The sequence below is a fragment of the Bubalus bubalis genome, chromosome 13 (genome assembly GCF_019923935.1).
Source record: "Bubalus bubalis isolate 160015118507 breed Murrah chromosome 13, NDDB_SH_1, whole genome shotgun sequence".
NCBI lineage: Eukaryota > Metazoa > Chordata > Mammalia > Artiodactyla > Bovidae > Bubalus > Bubalus bubalis.
Window position 1 is genome coordinate 17048557 of NC_059169.1, and position 24396 is coordinate 17072952.

A 24396-nucleotide genomic window follows, 5' to 3' on the forward strand; every position below is an offset into this window, starting at 1 on the left:
TAATCTTTGCAACAGCCCTCTGGGGGCTTAGATGGTAAAGAATCTGCCTGCAATGCAGGAGACCCAGGTTCAAACCCCCTGGAGAGGGGAATGGCTACTCACTCCAGTATTCTTGCCTGGAGAATATCATGGACAGAGGAGCCTGGCAGGTTACAGTCTGTGGCGTCACAGAGTCAAACACGACTGAGCGACTAACACTTTCCTTTTCTGAGAAACAGACCAGCCTTCTACTTTTCAAAGAAATTGAGGCACACTGGGCAACCTTGAGAGTCCACGATTAACAGGTAGCAGAACTTGTATCCAAACCCAGTCAGTGGCCAGTGGAGCCAGTATCTGTCCCTGGAAGGCTGACTCCAGATCTTGTGTTCCTGCCTCTGTGCTTGTGTCATTTTTAACCACATGTGAAGACAGAACAGTTTGGGTTAGGCCAACAGATGAGGACCTCCTCAAATACATCTTCTACAGTCTACAAACCTCCTTCATCTATACACATCCTTCTGTCCTCTCCTGGTAATTAATCACCAAGGTCAATGATTCTATCCTTTCTTTTCTTAGATACTTTTTTGTCCATCATCCCAACCAAAGCAAATGTTCAAAGGCAGGAACTATATTCATTTTCCAGATGAAGAAGCTGAGATTCAGAATTTAAGATATTTACCTAAGCATGTACCTAAGGTTACATGGCTATAGGGTGAAAAAGTGAAAGTGTTACTCCGTCATATGCAACTCTTTGTAACTCCATGGACTGTAGCCCTTCAGGTTCCTCTGTCGATGGAATTCTCCAGGCAAGAATACGGGAGTGGGTTGCCATGCCCTTCTCTAAGGCATCTTCCCAACCCAGGGATGGAACCCGGGTCTCCTGCAGTGCAGGCAGATTCTTTACCATTTACCAGAACCCATTTCATCAAGGATGGTGCCAGTTTATTGACCATCCAAGGTCAGGTCTATTTATTGCTTTCCTTTCACTCTCAACTGTCCCACTTCTGAAAGTACATTCTTTGGGCACCCACACTGTTATTGAGTGGCAAAGAACTGGCATTCAGGCCTGTGTGACTGGCTCTAAAACCAGGGCTTTCTGTTATCCCAGACTAGCTCTTAGAATGTCAAAATTATAAAGTTAAGAAGGAAGGTTTGCTCTTAGTCAACAGTCATACAGCAAACATTTATTGTGCACTCACTATGTGACAGTGACTGTGCTGGAAGATGTAATTAAAAAGTGAATAGGGTACAGTTCCAAGTCTCTAGAAGCCCATGGTTTTAAGACCTGCAGACTCCAGTCAGGGCAGGCTATGTAAATTACGGGACCAGGTGCAAAATGGAAAAAGGAGGGCCCCTTGTTTAAAAATTATCTCAAGATGGCAAAAACAGAACACTAACCAAGTGGTTCAGCTTAATAAATGAGAGGTGGCTAGAGTATAACAGAAATACGAGTTACCTAGGATGAGGATTGACCTTAAGGTGGCTACAACTGAGCTGACCCTGTGGATATCTCCCGTACATGGACCTTGGCTTTTTTAGACCAGAGAGCATTAAGGAGAATTACTTCCTCATTTTGACTTAACTGTAAGTTACCAAGAGTTTCCCCCACAGCACATCCTTATCACCTATCTCTGGAGCAGTGACACATGCTGTGGGGGGACATGGAGACGTGCTGTCCTCACTTCCCTTCAAGGACTTGCTGTTCAGCTGCTGGAAGTGCTGCCACTGGGCAGTCTTCAGTCACCAGTTTTTCTGAAGGCAGCCTCTATGCAATGTCCTGTCCAGGTAGAGATATAAAGCCCTGGCCAGTGGACAGGTCAGGATAACCTTGAAGGGCCGTCTTCACTCCAGAGCCCCCACAGGGTCAGGTAAGGTTGCCTGGCTAGTATTCCAGCTTGACTTTTTCTCTCTGTATCCTTATTCCATTTCTTCCCTCTTCATTCCACAAGTGTTGATGCCAGGGGCACCCCTAATACGCATCCCAACACTTATCAGCATCCACGTCTGCAACCCAGAGAACCAACCTGCACGAGGTATCAAAAAACATTCCAGTACTTGGGGAGGATTTTTATTTGAACATTACTGTTTATATATATAACATTTTTAAATTGCCAAATAAAATGGTGGAAACAAGGATTTGTAAATGTGGTTACCTTTGGTTTAAAACCCTCAATCTAAAGTTGTCTGACCAAAATGAAAGTTATATATTAATAATAAAAGAAAACTATTATGTTGAAATATATGAAAGTACCATTTTATAGGTTAAAAAAAGGCTGAATGTTAGCAGTTACATACAGAGTTCAATCTAACAAAAAATCCATTAGCATTTAAATTTAGAGAACTTTACACTTATTAATAACTCATGGATAGAATATATAATTAATCAAATTAGAAATCAGAAACTACATAATACTATGGTTACTGATCAGTGCCAAGTACCAAAACTTGTAGGCTGCAGCTAAAGTGGAACTTGGGGGTGGGGTGGGGGGGGAAGGATCTATGTAATTATAAAAAGAAGTAAGTTAAAAATTAATGTTTCCAATTTAAGAAATTAGAGAAAAAAATCTCAAGTGTAGAGGGAAATAAAGAATAATATGAACTAGGAAACAAACAAACCCAGAGATTCAAGCAAGCCAAAAAAATTGATTCTTTGAAAATAGGAAAAAGTCATGTAAGACTATTAATAAAAAGAAAAGACTCAAAGAAAATTAAAAAGCATTAAACCACAATTATAGATGCTGCAGAAATTAAACATATAAGATATTGCAAATAACCTTATGCTAATCAATCTTAACATTCACAGAAACACATTCACTCCTAGAGAAATAAAACTGAACCAGAATTGACTATGTAGAAATAACAAACTGAATAGTCCTAAAATAATTACCAGAAATTAAACAGACATTGATGGTTACACAGCATACTGAATATGATTAGTGCCACTGCAACTATCCTTAAAAACAGTTATGTGGCAAATTGTTATACATATTTCATGATAAAAAAATGTAAAAAAAATCCTCAATCTAGAAGATAATTGATCATACATATGTTCTTATTTACCAAATCACCTAGAAGGGCTCCTATTTTCAAAACGTATATTGCTCTCCTTTCTCTTTTAAAATATATAATGTTGTCCTTCTGTATTTTTTCTTTTCCCTGGAGAAAGGATGCCCTGCTCTCATATAATGTCACCTAAACTAATCTACATTTTTTTGTTTTTCTCATTTTCTCTGTACTGTTTTAACCAGAGGTCTTTGGGTAGGATAATGGAGCCCAGTCCTGTTAAAAGAAGTGGTGAGATAAAAAGGCAACTTCACATAGTCTTCAAGTAAATAGAATCCTGTCTAATATAATTGGACAGCAGTGTATAATCTGGGGAGAAGCCAAAATCATCTGTGATGACTTCAATTTGTATCTTAGAGAATGAGCTTTGGATCTGGAGTCTCTCAAGGCACAAAACCTGGTAGATAGCTTTTGCTGGTGGCCTGCATCTCTGATTTGGATAAGAAAAAAATAGTATTATATACAAATAAAAATCCTTTTGCAAGAGCTTGGGATCCATTAAGATTTTGTATCTGTAAATATTTGTTGCTGGTATAAGGAAAATACAATACAGCTCATTCAGTGCAAAAACTATTGGATAAATGCCTTCAGAATAGATGTGACCTTATGGTAGAATTGCAATGCTGACTCCGAAATTAAGTCTGAGGACTGTCCATTGAAAGCCTTCATAATCACCTGGTCACTGTGAGTCTGTCTGGCTATTTTCTTTTGAAGTGCACCTGAGGAGAAAAAAGACAAAAACAACATGTTTAGAAGGTTTAAAGTCCTCCTCTCTAAGGCAGTGTATTTATAGGCTTCCCCAGTGGTCTAGTGGTAAGAATTCACTTGCCAAAGCAAAGGGACACAGGTTTCATCCATGGTCCAGGAAGATCCTGCATGCCGTGAAACAACTGGTCTCATGCACTACAACTACTGAGGGTGTGTGCCACAACTACTGAAGCCTGAGCATCCTGGAAGCTGTGCTCTGCAACAAGAGAAGCCACTGCAATGAGAACCCTGAGCACCCTGGAAGCTGTGCTCTGCAACAAGAGAAGCCACTGCAATGAGAACCCTGAGCACCCTGGAAGCTGTGCTCTGCAACAAGAGAAGCCACCTCAATGAGAACCCCGAGCACTCTGGAAGCTGTGCTCTGCAACAAGAGAAGCCACCACAATGAGAACCCCGAGCACCCTGGAAGCTGTGCTCTGCAACAAGAGAAGCCACCGCAATGAGAACCCCGAGCACCCTGAAGAAGCCCATAGTCCACACCTGCCACAACTAGAAAATGCATGCACACAGAAACAAAGACACAATGCAGCCAAAAATAAGTAAACAAAATTTTAAAAGTTGACAGTCTGACAGCTTGTTCTCTTGAGAGGATTGAGCACATGCAGAAATAATGTCAAGAAGATACTCAACTGGGATGGGAATCAGGATAAGTATTTTGTCATGTCTTTCCATAGAGGTGACCTGAGCCAGTGGCAGGACTGAAATCCAACACTGATGTTCTGTCACCCTGTGAACCTGGGTGATGGTCCAGCCTTGGCTACCATGTGACAGAAGGAGCAGTGTTCTCAGACTTGACACAGAACACAGTATCTAGGGCAGCCCTCAGCCTCCCCCAGTAATTGCCCCTCTGTGATCCCTGGACCAGGTGACCTTGGGTGAGTCCTGGACCCAATCTCCTCATCTATGATATGGATGAAAATGGACCATCATGAGATTAAGCAAAATCATACATGTGAGAACAATGTACAATAAATTATAAAGAACTAGACAAATGTAACTTACCATTAATATTGTTAGAGTAGGTGCAGGATTACTAGACCAGGAATACAAGATTTCTAGTTCTATGACCTATGTTTACTTCTGCATGTATGTTACACTTGATTTAAAACATTCATTGAAATAAAAGATTTTTAATTCTGTATCTGTTGCAAACTTAGCTTAACACCAGTTATATATTAGTACATAGGGTCATCTGCCTTCTAAGGGGTCTTAGTTTCCTCACCTGTAAAATGAGGGTGTTGAATTGTATTATCTTATATGGACCTATCTAAAATTCTGTGATTAATTTCCCATTATTCAGATCAGATCAGATGCTCAGTCATGTCTGACTCTTTGCGACCCCATGAATCGCAGCACGCCAGGCCTTCCTGTCCATCACCAACTCCCAGAGTTCACTCAGACTCACGTCCATCGACTCAGTGATGCCATCCAGCCATCTCATCTTCTGTCGTCCCCTTCTCCTCCTGCCCCCCAATCCCTCCCAGCATCAGAGTCTTTTCCAATGAGTCAACTCTTCGCATGAGGTGGCCAGAGTACTGGAGTTTCAGCTTTAGCATCATTCCTTCCAAAGAAATCCCAGGGCTGGTCTCCTTCAGAATGGACTGATTGGATCTCCTTGCAGTCCAAGGGACTCTCAAGAGTCTTCTCCAACACCACAGTTCAAAAGCATCAATTCTTCGGCACTCAGCCTTCTTCACAGTCCAACTCTCACATCCATACATGACCACAGGAAAAACCATAGCCTTGACCAGACGGACCTTTTTGGCAAAGTAATGTCTCTGCTTTTGAATATGCTATCTAGGTTGGACATAACTTTTCTTCCAAGGAGTAAGCGTCTTTTAATTTCATGGCTGCAGTCACCATCTGCAGTGATTTTGGAGCCCAGAAAAATAAAGTCTGACACTGTTTCCCCATCTATTTCCCATGAAGTGGTGGGACCGGATGCCATGATCTTTGTTTTCTGAATGTTGAGCTTTAAGCCAACTTTTTCACTCTCCACTTTCATTTTCATCAAGAGGCTTTTGAGTTCCTCTTCACTTTCTGCCATAAGGGTGGTATCATCTGCATATCTGAGGTTATTGATATTTCTCCCAGCAATCTTGATTCCAGCTTGTGTTTCTTCCAGTCCAGCGTTTCTCATGATGTACTCTGCATATAAGGTAAATAAGCAGGGTGACAATATACAGCCTTGACGAACTCCTCTTCCTATTTGGAACCAGTCTGTTGTTCCATATCCAGCTCTAACTGTTGCTTCCTGACCTGCATACAGGTTTCTCAAGAGGCAGATCAGGTGTTCTGGTATTCCCATTTCTTTCAGAATTTTCCACAGTTTATTGTGATCCACACAGTCAAAGGCTTTGGCATAGTCAATAAAGCAGAAATAGATGTTTTTCTGGAACTTTCTTGCTTTTTCTATGATCCAGCAGATGTTGGCAATTTGATCTCTGGTTCCTCTGCCTTTTCTAAAACCAGATTGAACATCAGGAAGTTTACGGTTCACATATTGCTGAAACCAATGTCTTGATAATATACAGTAGTAACAGTTTTTAATAGAAGACTTTGACACATAGGTGAGGACACTTTTCTTTGATGTGAAATACCTAAGCTCAAAAGACCAAAAGGGTTTGGGAGATTCCTGGCTGTTCTGTGACTAGGTTATACAGGGAATCACAAATGACTATCAAATGTTCAGAAGTAAGGTTTGACTGGGAGACACACTAGAGTGGTTGAAAGCACTCTGATTTTCAGGCATAAAAATATATATAGGGCTCCAAGTGCAGCTACTCTATACCTGCATACAATATAAGTACTTTGAAAAGTTCAGAATACAGATTGTCATCCCTGAACTTAAAGTTGAATGACTCTGTCAACCATTCACCCAGTTCTGTGACTCTGTGCAATTTCCTACCCTTTGAACAGTGGAAGGTACAGCTTTTCATTTCTTCATTTCTGAGGAGGAAGAATGAGATGAAACAGGAACAGATGAAACTTAGGCTATATTTTAGATAAACTTTTCATAAAGAAGTACTTACATACTGGGACATGTTTTCTTTAAGTGATATTTTAAATATTACACAAGTAATTTTATTCTACATACAAGTGAAAATCTGGGAAATGCAGAAAAGTATAAAGAAGGAAATATGACCCATGATTTACTATCCAGAGATAAAGTTTCAATGGGAAGCTTCATTCCACCCTGAGCCATGCATCTCAAGGGGCAAGAACACCAGACCTTCCCTCCCTCCATCAACCCCATTCCCACCTTGTTCCAGAAAGAATTACAGGAAGCTACATGACATTGGCTAATTCCCTTAACCAAAACTCAGTTACCACATTTGTAGGACCTGACCATTGTTAGGAAGATGTCACATGACCTGAATGCTATCCATTGAGAGCCCTTCTCACACTCTGTACACTGCTTAGTACTTCACACACGTCATCTCTGAGAAAGTGCTTTGTAAACCTTCAAGCACCATTCTGACTATGGAGTTAGGTATTGTGAGTTCTTGATTTGTCCTGATGACTATTTCATCTTCTAGAAGGTAGAGGAAGCACGGGGGGTAACTGCACCTCAGTCTAAACAACAGAGAATTAGGGAGAAAGGGACAGTATCAGGTAGATATTTTCTCTACAGATTAGAAAACAGAAGAGACCTACACTTTTCCCTGGTAGATCTTAAACCTAAAATATTCAAAAATATTTTCCTTAAACTCTCAAATTTGCTGGATGTCCCTTGATAGCACTTGTATAACAAATGTGCTGAGCACCAATCAGAATGAAATTTAAAGGTTCTGCAAAATGAAAGTGATCTATGCTCCATGAGAATCAGAATCCAAAGTCCAAGCATGTGGGGAGTCCAATCTGCCATCTCTCACTTATTAACATGAGTGAGCACACATCGTGACCCCACCCCACCACTGCTGCATATTCTCAGATCTGCCTTCCACCTGCCACATGTTATTAAGACCCAGTCACGAAGCTTAGTTTCTGGAAGCTTCTAATTGAAAAGGGCACAAAGTGCTTGTTACCAGACCCCTAGTGTTAAGAGTGAACCCTGGAGACGAACTTTAATCACAACTCTCTGCAGCAGGCTCACCTCTTTTGCTCTTTGAGCGAGAGCAGCAGCCTCAGTCTCGCCCAGTTGTTGTGCCATCTTGTAAAATAGACTGTTTTTATTGTGCATCAAAATATGTGGCTTATCATATTCTTCCAGTTTCCCTGAATCCAAGACCTGTTAAAAAGCAGAAAAAAATATAACCCATAGTATACAGTGTTTTGCAATAAAGTATTATAACTCAGACAATATTTTGTAAAGGGAAAGGAGGAGGAGAATAGAGAAAATTTATTTGGGTGGTAGACCTGGCTGGTGTTTTAATGGTTTGATTGCCTTGTTCTACTAGGCAGACAAAGGCCTAATGTGACCTTTTATTATAACATTATAGGAAAGAAAGAAAAATGAAAGTTTTCAGCAGTGTGAAATATTTTAAATTCTGACAAGGGGATTTGGGGTGGTTATCATTAGTCTTTTAGCTCAAACTCTGAGCTTTGAAGGTTATTTATACAGATACACAGAGTTTGGAAATTTCCTGGTTCAAGAAAATCAAACTCAATTTATCTAAAAACCAGGTTAATTTCAGACAAACCAGATGGCAGTGACCTGACAGCAAATTAATTGTCAAGTTGGTTTGATAGAATATTTGGGAAAAAAGTAAATGTCTCCAGAATTTCATTAGGGTTGTCAACTAAACAACTGCTTGCAGTATCACTAAACAGAGGACATTACAACCATCAAGGCACCACAACTCCGGGAGTTGGTGATGGACAGGGAGGCCTGGCATGCTGCAATTCATAGGGTCACAAAGAGTCAGACACGACTGAGCGACTGAACTGAACTGAACTGAAGTGGGGCAGAATACCTTGTCTGAGAGGTTAAGATGCTTCTTTAGCTTAACTTTGTAGTTTATTACTCTCAGAGTGAAAGACTGGCAAAAGGAGCTGCTACATAGCAGCATTAGCAGAAGTGCTCTATACAGAAGAAATCTCTAGAAATCCAATTTTTTCTTTGAATAAGGCTAAAGAAGCAAGTAAGAAATTGAGCTTCAAATTCTAATGCTCACAGCCCATACATAACCCGGGTGGGTAGCCCAATCTGAACTGCAGAGGATTTGAATCTGTTTTCACAAATTGTCTTTCTTTGCTCCTTTTTTTTTAAATTTCTTCAGGGGCCTGTCGTTTGGCCCTTTTGTGCACACTGATATTCCCCTAGCTGAAAATTAAAAGGGAGAGGAAGAGGCTCTTAACTCTGCCTTTCTACTTATTAGTGACTTTGCGTAATGGTTTTACAGTAGAAAAGAGAGTCTGAAACCACTGGCTTAAATGACATAGCTATAAAAATACTTCTGATGTTAGATGGTACTTAGTTCTTCATTTAGGTCATATTTAGAGTAACTGTATCTTAAGAGAATACACTGAAACTCTAAACGGGAAGCAGGTTGTTTTTACCATATCTAGGTATCACAGTTAATTCCATCCCATGGCATCTAATTGGAAACATTGTCTCATTGTCCAGTTAATTTTTTGTTTACTCCTGTGAATCATTGCTAAGGATGGCTTTCTCAAAAGAGTTCAAGAATAATTGAGTTGTCACTGCTGCTAAGTCACTTTAGTCGTGTCCGACTCTGTGTGACCCCATAGACGGCAGCCCACCAGGCTCCCCCGTCCCTGGGGTTCTCCAGGCAAGAACACTGGAGTGGGTTGCCAGTCACATCCACATAGTAATTTAAAAGCTCTATAATATGCTGTGTCACTTTAGATGACCCCAATTGTGTAGTTTTACTTAAACATAACACAATAAAACATAACTACTCTTCTTGATGTTGAAGAAGAAAAAATGCAGTTTTAAAACACAGGTCTCTATCACCTGTGGTAAATTAATCTAAGAAAGGGTAGAAAAGGGCAGAGGTATGGCAGGGAGATTCAAGAGAGAGGGGACATATCTACACCTATGGCTAATTCATGTTGATATATGGCAGAAATGAAACCAATATTGTAAAGCAGTTATCCTTCTATTAAAATACATTAATTAAAGAATATGTGTGTGTATGTATGTATGTGTGTGTGTATATATATATATATATATATATATATATATATATATATATATATAATGGAGAAGACAGTCTCTTCAGCAAGTGGTGCTGGGAAAGCTGGACAGCTACATGAGAATCAATAAAATTAGAATACTCCCACACATCACATACAAAAATAAACTCAAAACGGTTTAAAGACCTAATATAAGACATGACACCATAAAACTCCTAGAAGAGAAATATGCAAGACATTCTCAGACATAAATTGTAGCAATGTTTTCTTAGATCAGTCTCTCAAAGCAAAATAAATAAAAGCAAAAATAAACAAATGGTACCTAATCAAACTTAGAAACTTTCGCACAGAAAAAGAAATCGTCAACAAAATGAAAAGACAACTTACATACTGGGAAAAAAATATTTGCAAATGATGCCATCGACAAGGGGTTAACGAAAAGGCAAGGGGTTAATATCTACAGACAGTTCACACAACTCAATTTTCCTTTGAGGGGTGATTTTCTTATTTTATAATGCCACATCCTAATGTTTATAAACCAGCAGGGAAAGAACAAAGAAAGAGAGAAGATGAAAATGAGACAGAGGAGGAATAGAAGGAGGAAGGAAGGAAATAAAGCTAAGGAAGGAAATTATTAGATTATTAAATTACTAAGGAAGAAAGAACCAATGAAACCTGGAAGATACTAGATGGACATCCAGAAACCAAAACTTGGAGCCTGCTATGTGTGTAGTCCAGATCTACCGTGTAAGAGAGCTGCTGGTTGTTTATCTACAGTATCTCAGCCCCCATCCACTTTTCTTTTTCTACTCTCATCTGTGATGCAGTGACTGGGTTTCTGCAAATCACGTTTCAGAGTACCCTTGGCCTGCTGGCCCATTGTTAGGTTCTGCCAGTAGCTGGCACTTGAGGGACACTGAAAGTGGGAGTCAGAGCCAGTGGTCTACCTGGTTTCTGCTCCTCGTGCAGCATCACCTCAGCAGTGAGATGTGACTCCAGCTCCCAACTCCTATTTGCACATGGAGAACCAGCACAATCCTGCTCCCTCACAAATACGACCAGAACCTGGGCAGGGACCTCTCCTTGGAGGTCTGAGCACTGACTCTTCAGAGCTTCTCCTCTGAGTTCTTAGGTCTGGAGATCTCTCCTAGGACATGATAGCTGCTTCCTAAAATTATTACCCCAGTGTTTCATTTTTCTAGCCCTCTGATTTCTATGTAGCAAATTTCCTGTATTAAGTCCTTTCTGTAGAAATACTTTGTTTTTCTCATTAGGCCCTTTCTTCTCATGGACTCACCTCTGACAGCAACAGCTGTGAAATCCTGCAACCTTAGCCAACAACTTCCCAGCAGTCTAAATGAAACGCTAATTTTTTGATTAAGGGAATACAAAAATGCTGAAGCAGTTGTGACTCAGCCAAAATGATGGTGTTCTACCTCTCTGAAGTATGAAGCCATAACTTGGATTTGGCATATTTTCAGGGTTGGACATCTTTTAAAAAAATGACAATTTAATAAACTTTTTACTCATTATTGACCAGAGATGCAGTGATACATCTTTTGTTACCTGAATGTTACTGACCAGAGATGTTTCAATATTCACTTACATAACAAATCACCAGCCATGGTGTTAGTTTTTGCAAAAATCCCCTGGTCAATAATGTGTTAATATAAAAATAAGAAATCACTGGATATATTATTTAATAGCACATTCTGAAAGTATAGTTAAGTACTTGAGTTATTGTCAGGAATGAGAGGAGAAACTGAGAAAATTAAATTACTGGAGGTTCCTGTCACATTGTGCAAGGAAGGATAAGTTGAAGGACTGAGCATAAATGGAAACAAATGAGATTCTGCAGGTGAGGGGTCTTACCATTATCCTGTCACTGTCAACAACGCTGCTCAATCTGTTTGTGATGGTTAGCACAGTGCACTGGACAAATGTCCCATGGATTATTTTTCGTATTAACTCATCAGTTCTAGAATTAAAGAAGTGAATTTCATTCAGTACTGACTAGAAAAGTTGACTTAAGACTTTAAAATATCATATGATATTTTTATAATGTTTTTATTTTTAAAAAATTTATTATTTTAAATATAAATTTATTTATTTTAATTGGAGGCTAATTACTTTACAATATAATGTTTTTTAAATGGACACTTTAAGGCAAAATCTTGTTCCTAAAAACATAAGTATAAAAGCTCTTAGACTCCAGTTTCATCCACCTCATTAAGTGAAGTAAGCCAGAAAGAAAAACACCAATACAGTATACTAACGCATATATATGGAATTTAGAAAGATGGTAACAATAACCCTGTGTACGAGACAGCAAAAGAGACACTGATGTATAGAACAATCTTATGGACTCTGTGGGAGAGGGAGAGGGTGGGAAGATTTTGGGAGAATGGCATTGAAACATGTAAAATATCATGTATGAAACGAGTTGCCAGTCCAGGTTCGATGCACAATACTGGATGCTTGGGGCTAGTGCACTGGGATGACCCAGAGGGATGGTATGGGGGAGGGAGGAGGGAGGAGGGTTCAGGATGGGGAACACATGTATACCTGTGGCGGATTCATTTTGATGTTTGGCAGAACTAATACAATTGTGTAAAGTTTAAAAATAAAATAAAAAAAGAAAAAGACATCCCTCCATAAAAAAATAAATAAATAAATAAAGTTTTTGAGATTATTAAAAAAAAAAAGAGAGCTCTTAGAAGTTTACTATTTTTCATAAAACAATGGGAAATAGTCTTCCCTTAAAATTGCTTGAAAGTATCAGGAGCTGGATTTAGGAATCTGGCTCTCTCAGGATGCCTCATAATAACATTAACACCATATAACATGTCTTGGTTTCTTCTTTTGTTTCCTGGAATTAATATTAACAAGAGATACATTTAAGGCAATGAGAGCTCTTAGAAATTTTTCTTAGCATCACTAAAAGATTTCCATTTGCCACATTTCAATCTTGGATACCAGGTTTTATAGATCTCAGCTCATTACCTTGGATCCACGTTTGATGTGGCTTCATCCATAATCAGTATCCTATTTTTCCTGAGAAGAGCCCTGGCAAGGCACAACAGCTGTCTCTGTCCAACACTCAAGTTTAATCCTGATTCTGCTAATTCAGTATCCATTTTACCAGGAAGACCTTGGATGGTTTCTTTAAGTTGTACCTGTGGATACAGAAAGAACGTTTTCCTAAACAAACTGCTACTGAATAGATAAGCCTCCTGGGCTTCCCTTGTGACTCAGCTGGTAAAGAACCCATCTGCAATGCCGGAGACCTGGGTAATCCCTGGTTGGGAAAATCTCCTGCAGAAGGGAAAGGCTACCCACTCCAGTATTCTGACCTGGAGAATTCCATGGACTGTATTGTCCATGGAGTCGCAAAGAATCAGACACGACTGAGCACTTTCACTTTCACTTAGACATTAGAGCTTTGAAGTCCTCACGACTTCTTATGTACATGTACAGCCAGATAATGGAGAGAGCTATTACCAATTAGTGTTCACTGAGAAAGATGGTAGAGTCTAGTCAGGACAGAAAGTTTTCAGTGTCCCTTACATTTTGTGGAACCTTCTTCTCAAAAAGAAAGGCTGGTGTGGGCTGGATCAAGCCCGTAAAATGCCATTAATAGATGGGGAAGTGCTTTTACTAGAGCAGGACAGCAGTACATGAAGTAAAAGGGGAGCCTGTTCACCTAAATATAAGGCCCGGGTAAATGGACAGGTGATCTGTTACCACTGCAAGAACTGAACCACGTGGTTCCTGATATACAGGCTATTGACACTCAGATTTCTGTATCTCGGTTTCCTGTGTGATGAGACATACTTGCATCCTAACAGAGACACTATCAATGTTGAACATTTAACTGCATGCTCCCAGTTTGGACATAACAGACCATATTCTTAATTGTATATATCCTAGTATCTAAGGTGTTTTGCCCTTCCAACAAAAGCAACACATCAATGATTCATTTCCAGAATATGATCTACTGTACTCTTTTAGCCTTTGAGTGATAAAGTGCTCACTCATATGAATTCCTACTCATGTTATATCTGTAGAGCTGCCTTTGCTTTTTAGGTGCCCCAATTGGCACTAATTTCTGATAAGCCTTCTTCAGTTGACCATCAGCTGGCTATTATTCAGCATATGAAAAATGTATTTTTGGCATATTCTGAAAAATAACCAAGATGAATTGGGCTCCATTCTTAGGACTGTCTTCTTTTTGAATGTCCATATTTGCCAAGAGTGAAGGAGGACATAGGTTAAGGGAATTTAAAAACTTCTTTAAAAAGTATATTTTTCTTTTAATGGAAGTTCTTAAAGAAGAAAACATATTGGTGCCCTCCACTCACTTGCAGGTCAACTCTATGAGTTTGGGTTCGCAGGTTCCATTTAGAATCATTTAAAAACCAATGACTTGGGTTTTTAGTTCACTTGAAAATTGACCTCACTTCTTTAGTGACAACTCTTAGAGTGAGGAATCATCCCATCATTCTGTTTCTCCAGAAATTATTTATTTATGACATTTGTATGTTTTCCTTGAAAGATGTGGTAGTTTTTCTTTTTAAAAGTCATAAAGAAACAATTCCTAGAGAAATAAAATGATGGAATGATTTCTTGCTCTAAGACATATCAACAAAGTAAAGGGTCAATTCCAGAAGCAATACATGGAAACTACTTGCTTCACTTTGTGAAATGAACTCGTGTTTATTGCTTTTCACAAAAAGCTCCAAATGTAGTTTAAATAAAGGTAGATCTTAGTGTCATCTACCACTTCCACCACCTCATCATTTTCAGAATTGTGAGGCTACTAAATTTTGGCTGGTACAGATGAATTAAGTTTGGGCCAAGTACTAAGGTAGCTTTTGACAGGATTTGTCTCCCAGTTAGCATTTCCTCTCTGTCCATGGAACAATGTGTTCTAAAATTCTGGAGTAACTTTAGTACCTGAGAATCTGTGAAGACAGATCTTGAGCTGGGGAACAAATAGAAAAATAATTTTCCAGTACTTCCAGTTTTTTTTTTTTTTAAGACACCATGCTATCACCATTAAATATACCCTGTGGTTTCAAGATCAGTGGATCATTCTATCTTTATCTTTGATTGTTAATATACTCCTCATTTCTTCTCTTCTAGAATTTCACTGTAGAAAGACTCACAAATTTAAATGAAATCAGGAGTCCACAACTTATCAAATAGAAGGTGAAGCAGTCAGCCTGATTTAGGAAAATAAAATCCCCATGTTGTTGGAAAGCAGGGTGGGTGTGTAAAGACTGGGTGCTGACATCCTTCAGAAATCAGAATTACTGGCAGGAAATCATCAGGCCTCCAAATCTGCTTGCTCACAGTCAAAGCTCATCTGTATATTTCAGAGCTATCCTTGGAAGAATGACACTAAATGACAAACCCATCAATTCAAAACAACATGGACAATTGGTCATTTGGATTTGTGTAAAAAAAATTTTTTTTTAAAGAAATAAGCCACACTTCTCTAAAATGAAGAAGTCAATCAAATATTTAATACCAAAAGACTGATTTGGGAGAATGGCATTAAAACATGTATAATATCATATAAGCAATGAATTGCCAGTCCAGGTTTGATGCAGGATACAGGATGCTTGGGGCTGGTGCACTGGGATGACCCAGAGGGATGGTATGGGGAGAGAGGTGGGAGGAGGGTTCAGGAGTGGGAACATGTGTACACCCGTGGTGGATTCATGTTGATGTATGGCAAAACCAATACAATATTGTAAAGTAATTAGCCTCCAATTAAAATAAAAAATAAAATATTGAAAAAATATTTAATACCTATTAAGGGTTACTTTTTAAAAGCAAAAGATTAATCTAGGTCCTATGAAAAATTGGAAAGTCTAACTGTATTTTAGAAGTCTAAATACAGTTTCTGCAATCAATTTGCAAAACTAGGGCCAATACACAAAATAATTTGTATCAAAGTATACAAACCAACAGCAAATTAACAAGTCAAAATCCTTTGCATGCAAGGGTGAGGAAATTCACAGAAGTGAGCCAAAAGGACATATAATACAAATAACAGAAAATTCTCTAGAAATGAACATATCCACTAAAAAACTCAGCAAATCTCCAGGGTCTCTTACCTACATTCATTCTGCAGCATTAAAAGAACCTGATTGTCAATAAGTAACTATCACATTCCAATTATATAATTTACCTCTATAGATACTTTCTTCTGAAACTTCATAGCATTTTATTAGTATGATCTCATTTATCTTTCAGTTAATAATGAAAAACTACTTAGTTGCCTCCACTTAATTGATATTCCTTAAGACCAGAGGAGTAAAGTGAACATTGCAAGGTAATTAAGGTAAATAATTCACTTAGTCACTTAGTAGAATTTGAACCCATAATTATAAATTCTAGTTTAGTGTTATATTTTAAGACAAGAAAATGTATCTAGTTGCTTTGGGTATTAGGGGAAAGCAAAAATGAAAGCATATGGCATTATCTTGTTGCTTTCCATCACTATTATATACATATTTTAATTTACTCATGTACCCATTTCATCAGTGTTCTCCTAGCAGGTAAACAAAGTCAGTTAAACCAATAAACTCTCCTTGATTACCTGAAAGTGAAAAGTGAAAGTGAAAGTTCCTCAGTCGAGTCCAACTCTTTGTGATCCCATGGACTATACAGTCCATGGAATTCTCCAGGCCAGAATACTGGAGTGGGTAGCCTTTCCCTTCTCCAGAGGATCTTCCCAACTCTGCACTACTATAAGTGTACATAATCATATACTGATGCTAACAAGTTAATTTCGTTACAAAAATTACCTCTTCTAAGGCATTCCATAGATCCTCCTCCTTATGCTCTTTAAAGGGATCCAGATTTTTCCTCATTGTTCCAATGAATAAAACTGGTTCCTAAATATCCAAAAACAGGAAATGTTATTACTGTAACATCTTGCATCTTGTTTGTATGTTTACAGAACAGAATTAAAATGCCAAAAAATATCCCCCTCACAATTCACTATAATCATTAATAATAAGGCTGCAAATGCTTGTTTATAAAATAGCATCTCTAAATTAACCTCCCACTGTAGAAAGTATGCTCCAAAATATCTCTGGACCATTGGACACTAACAAAAGAAAATGTTGAAAAGTGTCACCTTAAGAAGAAGAGAAAGGAAGATTTGATTTTTCAAAAATGCCTTCCTGGTAATGTCTTGCTATTCAGTCGCTCAGTCATGTCTGACTCTTTGTGACCCCACAGACTGCTTCCTACCAATTATCTGCTTTCCCCCCAAATGAGAATATACTTATTGGAGGAACTTTACATCAAGAAAACTAGATAAACTCATTGTCAGTCCTGGTGTGATGCTGGGAAATACCAACAGCACAATTAGTTGCGGTTTGTGCCTCAAAGCAAACCCATTAAATTTCCACACATTGGCAATGAAGAATGAACTAGGATATTTTCTCCATCAGTAAAACAGCCTTCTGGGATAGGGACTTTCTCCACAGGTGTGAATGGAATATCTGCACCCATAACAAAGAGAATGCCAGCTCCTGGGGTCTGCGGTTCCTCTGTCCATGGTGAGATCTCCTCTGATTCTGCACCAGCTGGTCCCCATGTTCTCTCACCTGTGCATCAGGATGACCTGCCTCACAGAATCTCGTTATTAACTGCAAGGCCAGGAGGACATGAAACCACTGTGGCCTGTATCATAACAACATTATTTTAAATAGCTCTTCCTATTCATCTGCTTTGGGAGGAACCACAAGGTAATTACTGTGGAAATATATGCCTTTCTGGGTTTCATGAGAAAATCTTGTACATAAGCCCATGTAGGCCATTTGCGTTTTCCTCTGGAAGGCTCTAGTAAGCCATGTCACAAGAATGTAGGCAGCAGAGAAGAGCTGAACAGGCTCATTTCAGTGAAGGGGGCAGGACAAGAGGAGGCACACGTGTGGGAACAAGAGGAACACACAGTGCCTGGAACTGCTCGGAATCACCAGCCTCAAAATCCTGCATGGCCTTGGGGCTAGACTTTCTTCCTCACTTCACAAAAGCCTGAGAAGAAAGATGAAGAAGACAGACATTTCTTTTCCCTAGTCATGAAGAATAATAATACTCAGTGAGCCTCCCTCTCTCTCCCTATTGTCTTAATTTCAAGTCTGGTGAGAGAGAAATAGATGCAGAATTATATCCCACCAAAAAGGATGTATCGCTGAGCAAAATCCAAAATTAAAAAGACATTATAGAGGGAGCTTCATTTGCCCAAAGTTGATTAAGTGGCTGATATACCTCCAACGCACTGAAAATCACTGGTCACACAACATTTCAAAATGATTATTGAATAGCACTGAAAAATATGAGGCACAAATTTAAGGTCTCCCTTAAAATTCTCTAATTTAGAATCAAAGACTGAACAACCATGTAAGCAACGGTAAGAGTTCCTCGTCAAGAGAATAATCATCATTCTACTTTAGATGTTTATAAAAAACTGCTTCTTGTAACTATTACCTTTAAGAGCCTAACATGCAGGCGATTTTCCTTCCTTTTAGCTATTCCCATTAGGTTTACAAAATCATGTAGATGTGGCCAGGCAAGGGGCGGAAGGCTGGTCCCCAGTATTCCGTCCCCCTCCCCCAAGGGCAGGATTCTGCTTTGGGGTCCAAGATGAGAGATTCTTCAAGGACTGGTTTTTGAGGAGATGAAGGGTCCAAATGAGGCCAGGTTAAGGAATCAGCTTTGAATCCAGTTGGGAGACATGAGATGGGGCTGTGTTCAGCAATGACAAGAACATTTCTTTCCTAGTCATGGCTTGTAATGACCTGAACAGTTTTACCCTTCATGTTCTTCTCAGAGCAAATTTACGTCTACTAAGAGGTCTAAGCTTTGAAGTATCCATCTGGTTTTTCAAGGTACACTCTGTAGAGGCATGACCTGAGCTAATCTGTCAGTCTAAAAAGACATATTGGGCAATTATGTGTGTTTATTTAGCAGTATGAGATGGAATAACATAGTTTAGTAAAGCAAGAGTATTTCTCTTTGGTATGATATGCCAAATATATATTTTAAAATCAGTAAAATTTCAGTAAAAAGTTGAATGAAAAGAATGATTCTTTAGGCAGCCATCATACAGGAAAAAAGAAGGTAAAGTATCTAAATTGAAAGAGAAGAAGTAAAACTGTCACAGTATACAGATGACATGATACTATATATAGAAAACCCTGAAGACCATTACAAAAATTACTAAAACTGATAAATGAATTCTACAAAGTAGCAGGACATAAGATTAACATACAGATACTTGTTACATTTCTTCACAGTAACAGTGAAATACCAGAAAGGGAATGTAAATTAAAAAAAAATCCCTTTTAAAATAACATGAAAAAAAGTAATATACTTAGGAAGAAACCTGACCAAGGAGGTGACAGACTTACATGCTGAAGACTAGAAAATATTATAAAAGGAAACTGAAGATGATTCAAAGAAATGGAAATATAGCCAATATTCAAAGAATATGGAATGATTCAAAGAAATGGAAATATATCCAATATTAAATGCTCTTTAATTATAAGAATTAATATTGCTAAAATGACTATTATCCAAAGCAATCCACAGATTTAAGACAATTGTTAATCAAATTACCCATGACATTTTTCACAGAACTAGAACAAATACTACTAAAATATATATGGAACCATACAGACCCACAATTGTCAAAGCAATCCTGAGGAAAAAGAACAAAGCAGGAGGCACAACCTTCCAGACTTCAGGTGATACAGCTACAGTTATCAAAATGACATGATATTAGCATGAAAACAGACAATGTATAAATGGAACAGAAGAGAGATCCCAGAAATAAACCCACACACCTACCACCAACAGTCAATTAATCTTCAACAAAAGAGGCAAGACTATACAATGGGGAAAAGACAGTCTCTTCAGCAAGTGGTGTTGGGAAAGTTGGACAGCCACACGTAAGCCAGTGTAGTTAGAACAAAAAACCCTTAGACCATTTGCAAAAATAAATTCAAAATGGCCTAAAGACTGAAATGAGATATAACACCATAAAACTTTTAGAAGAGAACACAGGCAAAATGTTCTCTGACATAAATCGTACCAATGTTTCCTTAGGCCAGTCTCCCAAGGCAATAGAAATAAAAGCAATAATAAATAAATAGGACTAATCGATGTGACAAGCTTTTGTACTTCAAAGAAAACCATAAAACAAAAAGACAACCTGTAGAATGTAAGAAAATATTTGCAAATGATGAGACCAACTAGGCTTAATTTACAAAATATACAGACAGTTCATAAAACTCAACAACAAAAAACCAAACAACCCAATCATAACCGGGGCAGAAGACCTAAACAGACATTTTTCCAAAGAAGATATACAGATGACCAACAGACACATGAAAAGATGCTCAACCTTGCTAATTATTAGAGAAATCCAAAACAAATCTACAAAGAGGTGCCACTTCACGAGGGTCAGAATGGCCATCACTGAACAGTCTACAAATAATAAATGCGGAAGAGCGTATGGAGGAAAGGGAATCCTCCTACACTGTTGGTGAGAATGTATTAAGAAGTTGATGCAGCCATTATGAAAAACAGTATGGAAGTTTCAATCCCACTTCTGGTCATATATCTGGTGTGTGTGTTAGTCACTCAGTCATGTCTGACTCTTTGCGATCCCATGGACTGTAGCCCACCAGGCTCCTCCATCCATGGAACTCTCCAGGCAAGAAAACTGGAGTGGGTTGCCATGCCCTTCTCCAGAGACAAACTATTCCTCAAAAAGACATGGAAACAACCTAAATTCCACTGACAGATGAATGCATATAGAAGAGGTGGTGCATATATACAATGGAATACTACTCAGCCATAGAAAAGAAGGAAATGCCATTTGCAGCAACATGGATGGACCTAGAGATTGTCATACTAAGTAAAATAAATCAGAGAAAGGGAAATACCACATGATATCACTTATATGTGGAATATAAATATGACATATTTACATGTGCATATAATCCAGTCTCCAAAATACTCAGTGAAATGTGTACTTGTTTAAGAAACAGAACAAAAGAAAATAGAATCAGAGCCCAGGAAGAGAAGGTCAAATCAATGCTCCACCATCACAGCAACCACATACTAGGTCTACATGAAGCATCCTACATATGCTGACCTATTTATATAGTCCTCAAAGCGGCTCGAGGAGTTGGTACTGTTAGCTGGCTTGCAAGGGTGAGAAAACTGAGGAGCACAGAGATGGAATTCTGTGCCCTGTGTTCTTTCTCACAATACTGTACTGTATCCCTGGTTAATCATTTATTAAGGGTTAAGTTCTGAGTTTCTCTACAGCATCAACACCCTGTAATTCTCAAAGCTCCACAGTTTCAAAGAAAGCCCTCAAAGACAATCACCTCTGAAAAAAGATAGCTTTATTTTCTACAGCAAAATTCCATCTGTAAGACACTTACAATTCATGTTTCCCTACAGGAGCCTCTCAAATGTTAAACATTTATCATTTTGTTATTAGTATTATGTGGTTATCAGTGGGTAAAACTGTGGCATCTGAGGAAGTGTGAGTGCAGAAATCTGCCTGGGTAAGTTACTAAATCATAGGCTCACAGAACAGATGAAAAAAACCAAAAAACCAAAAAAACAAACCCTGGTATCAGATGAAAATATCTGTTGAAAATACCTTTTATTTCTTTTTCTGCTCTGATTGCTGTGGATGCAGGTTGATGTATGGCAAAACCAATATAATATTGTAAAATAAAAATAATAATAATAATAAAGATTCATCCATAAAAAAAAAAAAAGAAAATACCTGCTGCTATGATCTATTGGGGGAAAAGGGATCAACACTTTAATGCAATTTGAAAAAAAAATTATCAACATAAAAGCAATTGAACTTAGGTGCTTTATAAAAAGAATACATGAGAATGTTCTGACATGCTTACCTGAGGTACAACTGACATTTTCTTCCTTAAATCATGAAGTCCAATACTGGTTGTCGAATTTTTATCAATCGAAATTGTACCTTGGAAGTCTGAGAATCTGAAGAGGGCAGCAATGAGGGAACTTTTTCCAGCTCCTGTTTTTCCCACGATGCCAACCTGTAGAGAGATGCAGGAGGGATTAAGAATTAACAACATGCAGCCAACCTAGGAGAAACCCTGGATATTGATGATGAATTTTAAAAGTTCTATACAGAGTAGTCTATAAGTTTGTTAAGCATGGCCCTGTTGACATTATGGGCCAGGTGATTCATTGTTTGGGGGCTCAGGGGACCTGTCCTGTGTATTATAGGTAGTTTAGCAGTAGCCATGCACTCTATCCACTTGACACCAGACACAACCTCCAAACTGTGACAACTAAAAATGGCAGATATTCACAAATGTCCCTGGTTGAGACCCCCTGGTCCTCAAGAGTTAAAAAAAAAAAAAAAAAAAAGAATCAATCTACTGGCAGTGGAAAAGCCAGCAGTCTCCTAAGTGGTCCATAAGAAGTTCACCTTTAAATTAACTTTATTCCTACTCTCTAGGTTTTTTGACCTTGAGAACTACATGGATAATTTTAGAGATATCAACAAGTCAAGTCAGAAGTGTTATACACAAACAAGGACTTATTTTCTCAGGGATCTGTTATTTGAGAATTATTCCTTGACAGAGAAACTAAATCATTTCCTGATGGCAAATATATTAATTATATTCTATCTTGAAAGGAAACATCTTAAAATTATAAAATGCAGGTCTCAGTGTCTTAAAAGACATTTGTCTGTGATTAACAACATTTGCTCTTTATATGGGACCTTTCATTGGAACAGTTCAAAAGGCATTTTATAAACAACTTAATACAACTGTTTCTTGGAAAGATACATGCAAGTTTCAGTCTAGTTATTAAAACCCAAGTAGAGAGAAATTAAGTGCATTAAGAATAAGATTAAGGAATCAATATAATGCAGGTAAAACGCTGGTTAGGAATAAAATTATACTGTAAAAACTGGTTTGCAGATGTGTGCATATAAACATGTACTATATAGAAACTGGCCTTTTTTTTTTAACCAATGAGCTTGCCCAGCTCCCCTGTGGAAGTTTCCAAGAGATTATTTCATTTCTCTTTAGGAATTTGAAATTGATGAGGGGTGTTAGACATGCTTTCAATCATTTGTAAATTCATTCAGTAAAATTTTAAAACCCATGGCTTTATACAAAGAGAACTAAATCTTTCTGAACATTGTAATCAGAACACTGGGAGCTTTTCACATTTGCTCATTTAAATGTCTCAAATGTTTCAAATGTCTGTCTGCAAATTCAATCATAGCATTTCAAAAATGAATTTTTCTCTATAGAGATTAAATGTAAGAATAGTGAGTTTAGATATTTTTATTATTTTGTAGCCATTTTGTACTTTATGCTATACCCCAATTTATATAACACAGATACGCCATTTTCTGCTTATAGGCGGGGCCTAGTGTGTATATATATGACTCATGTTCTGTGTACCCACAGACCTTGACCATACTGTGGATTTAGTTCCAGAAAACCATAATAATGTGAACATTGCAAAATACAGTAATTCATTATTAATTTTTTGTTCCTCTTTACATACAAAAGTTATGTTTATTCTATACTGTAGACTACTAATTGGATAATAGAATTATGTCTGAAAAATAATATACATTCCTTAATTTTCAAATACTTAAGTGCTAACCATCATCTGAGCCTTCATTGGGTTGTAACATTAAAGAACACTGACCACTGATCACCATGACAAATATGATAGTAAAGAAAATGTTTGAAATATTGCAAGAATCACCAAAATGTGACACAGAGACAGGGAGTGAACAAAGGTTGTAAGAAAAACGACGCAGATGGACTTGCTGGATTCAGGGTTGGCAGAAACATTCAATTTGTTAAAAATACACTATCTGTAAAGCACAATCAAACCAGGTATGTCTGTATTTCTGGGTGCCAAGCTTGGTGCCAAACCTTGAGGATTCTACTCCTCATGACTCAATCCCTCATTTTAATGCCTACAATCAGTACCTGAATGCCAGTCTGTATCACCTATTAAAAAACAAATTAAAGCAAACACTTTCCTTAATCATAATCAGTGCAAATGAATTTGAAAAGTAAATAAATTCTAACTATACTCTGATAAAAACCATTCTTAAGATGTTGATGTTTTTACTTTCTATACTTGTATGTGGCTGTGTTCATATATTTAAACAGAATGGGATTAACATGAACATACTGTTGTAATCTCTTTTCATTTAGTATTTCATAAAAGTATTTTAATGGCTACATAATATTACAGTGTGTATAATCATTTAACAAACCCCTGATTTCCAGGTAGTTAGATGGTCTCCAATATTTTACTATTATAAATAACTATTTAATATTCTTGAAGCTAAATCTTTGCAAACAACCTCCATAATTTCTTTCAGAGAAATTCTCAGATATGTAATTGACAAGA

The 24396-nt window shown here is 37.9% G+C and overlaps 1 protein-coding gene and 1 long non-coding RNA gene across 5 annotated transcripts in view; one reads left to right on the plus strand and one right to left on the minus strand.

Moving 5' to 3' along the window:
* Positions 1-3356, plus strand: part of LOC112578528 — a 28598-nt gene extending 25242 nt beyond the window's left edge. The window contains exon 4 of one of the 2 annotated variants that reach the window (XR_006543878.1): positions 3228-3356. This is a non-coding gene — a long non-coding RNA (uncharacterized LOC112578528). Of the gene's footprint in view, positions 1-1590; positions 2113-3227 lie in introns of those variants that run through there. The other variant, XR_003102847.2, reaches the window with a different exon arrangement.
* LOC102413663 (ATP-binding cassette sub-family C member 4) overlaps positions 1870-24396 on the minus strand; it is a 122335-nt gene continuing 99808 nt past the window's right edge. The window contains exons 26-32 of one of the 3 annotated variants that reach the window (XM_044926924.2): positions 21879-22034; positions 16731-16820; positions 12916-13088; positions 11785-11890; positions 7907-8041; positions 3718-3761; positions 1870-2003 (exon numbers count right to left, since the gene is read on the minus strand). In XM_044926924.2, the coding sequence (XP_044782859.2) occupies positions 3741-3761; positions 7907-8041; positions 11785-11890; positions 12916-13088; positions 16731-16820; positions 21879-22034 (681 nt within the window). In that variant the 3' untranslated portion in view covers positions 1870-2003; positions 3718-3740. Of the gene's footprint in view, positions 2004-3459; positions 3762-7110; positions 7387-7906; positions 8042-11784; positions 11891-12915; positions 13089-16730; positions 16821-21878; positions 22035-24396 lie in introns of those variants that run through there. The other 2 variants (XM_044926923.2, XM_044926922.2) reach the window with 2 other exon arrangements.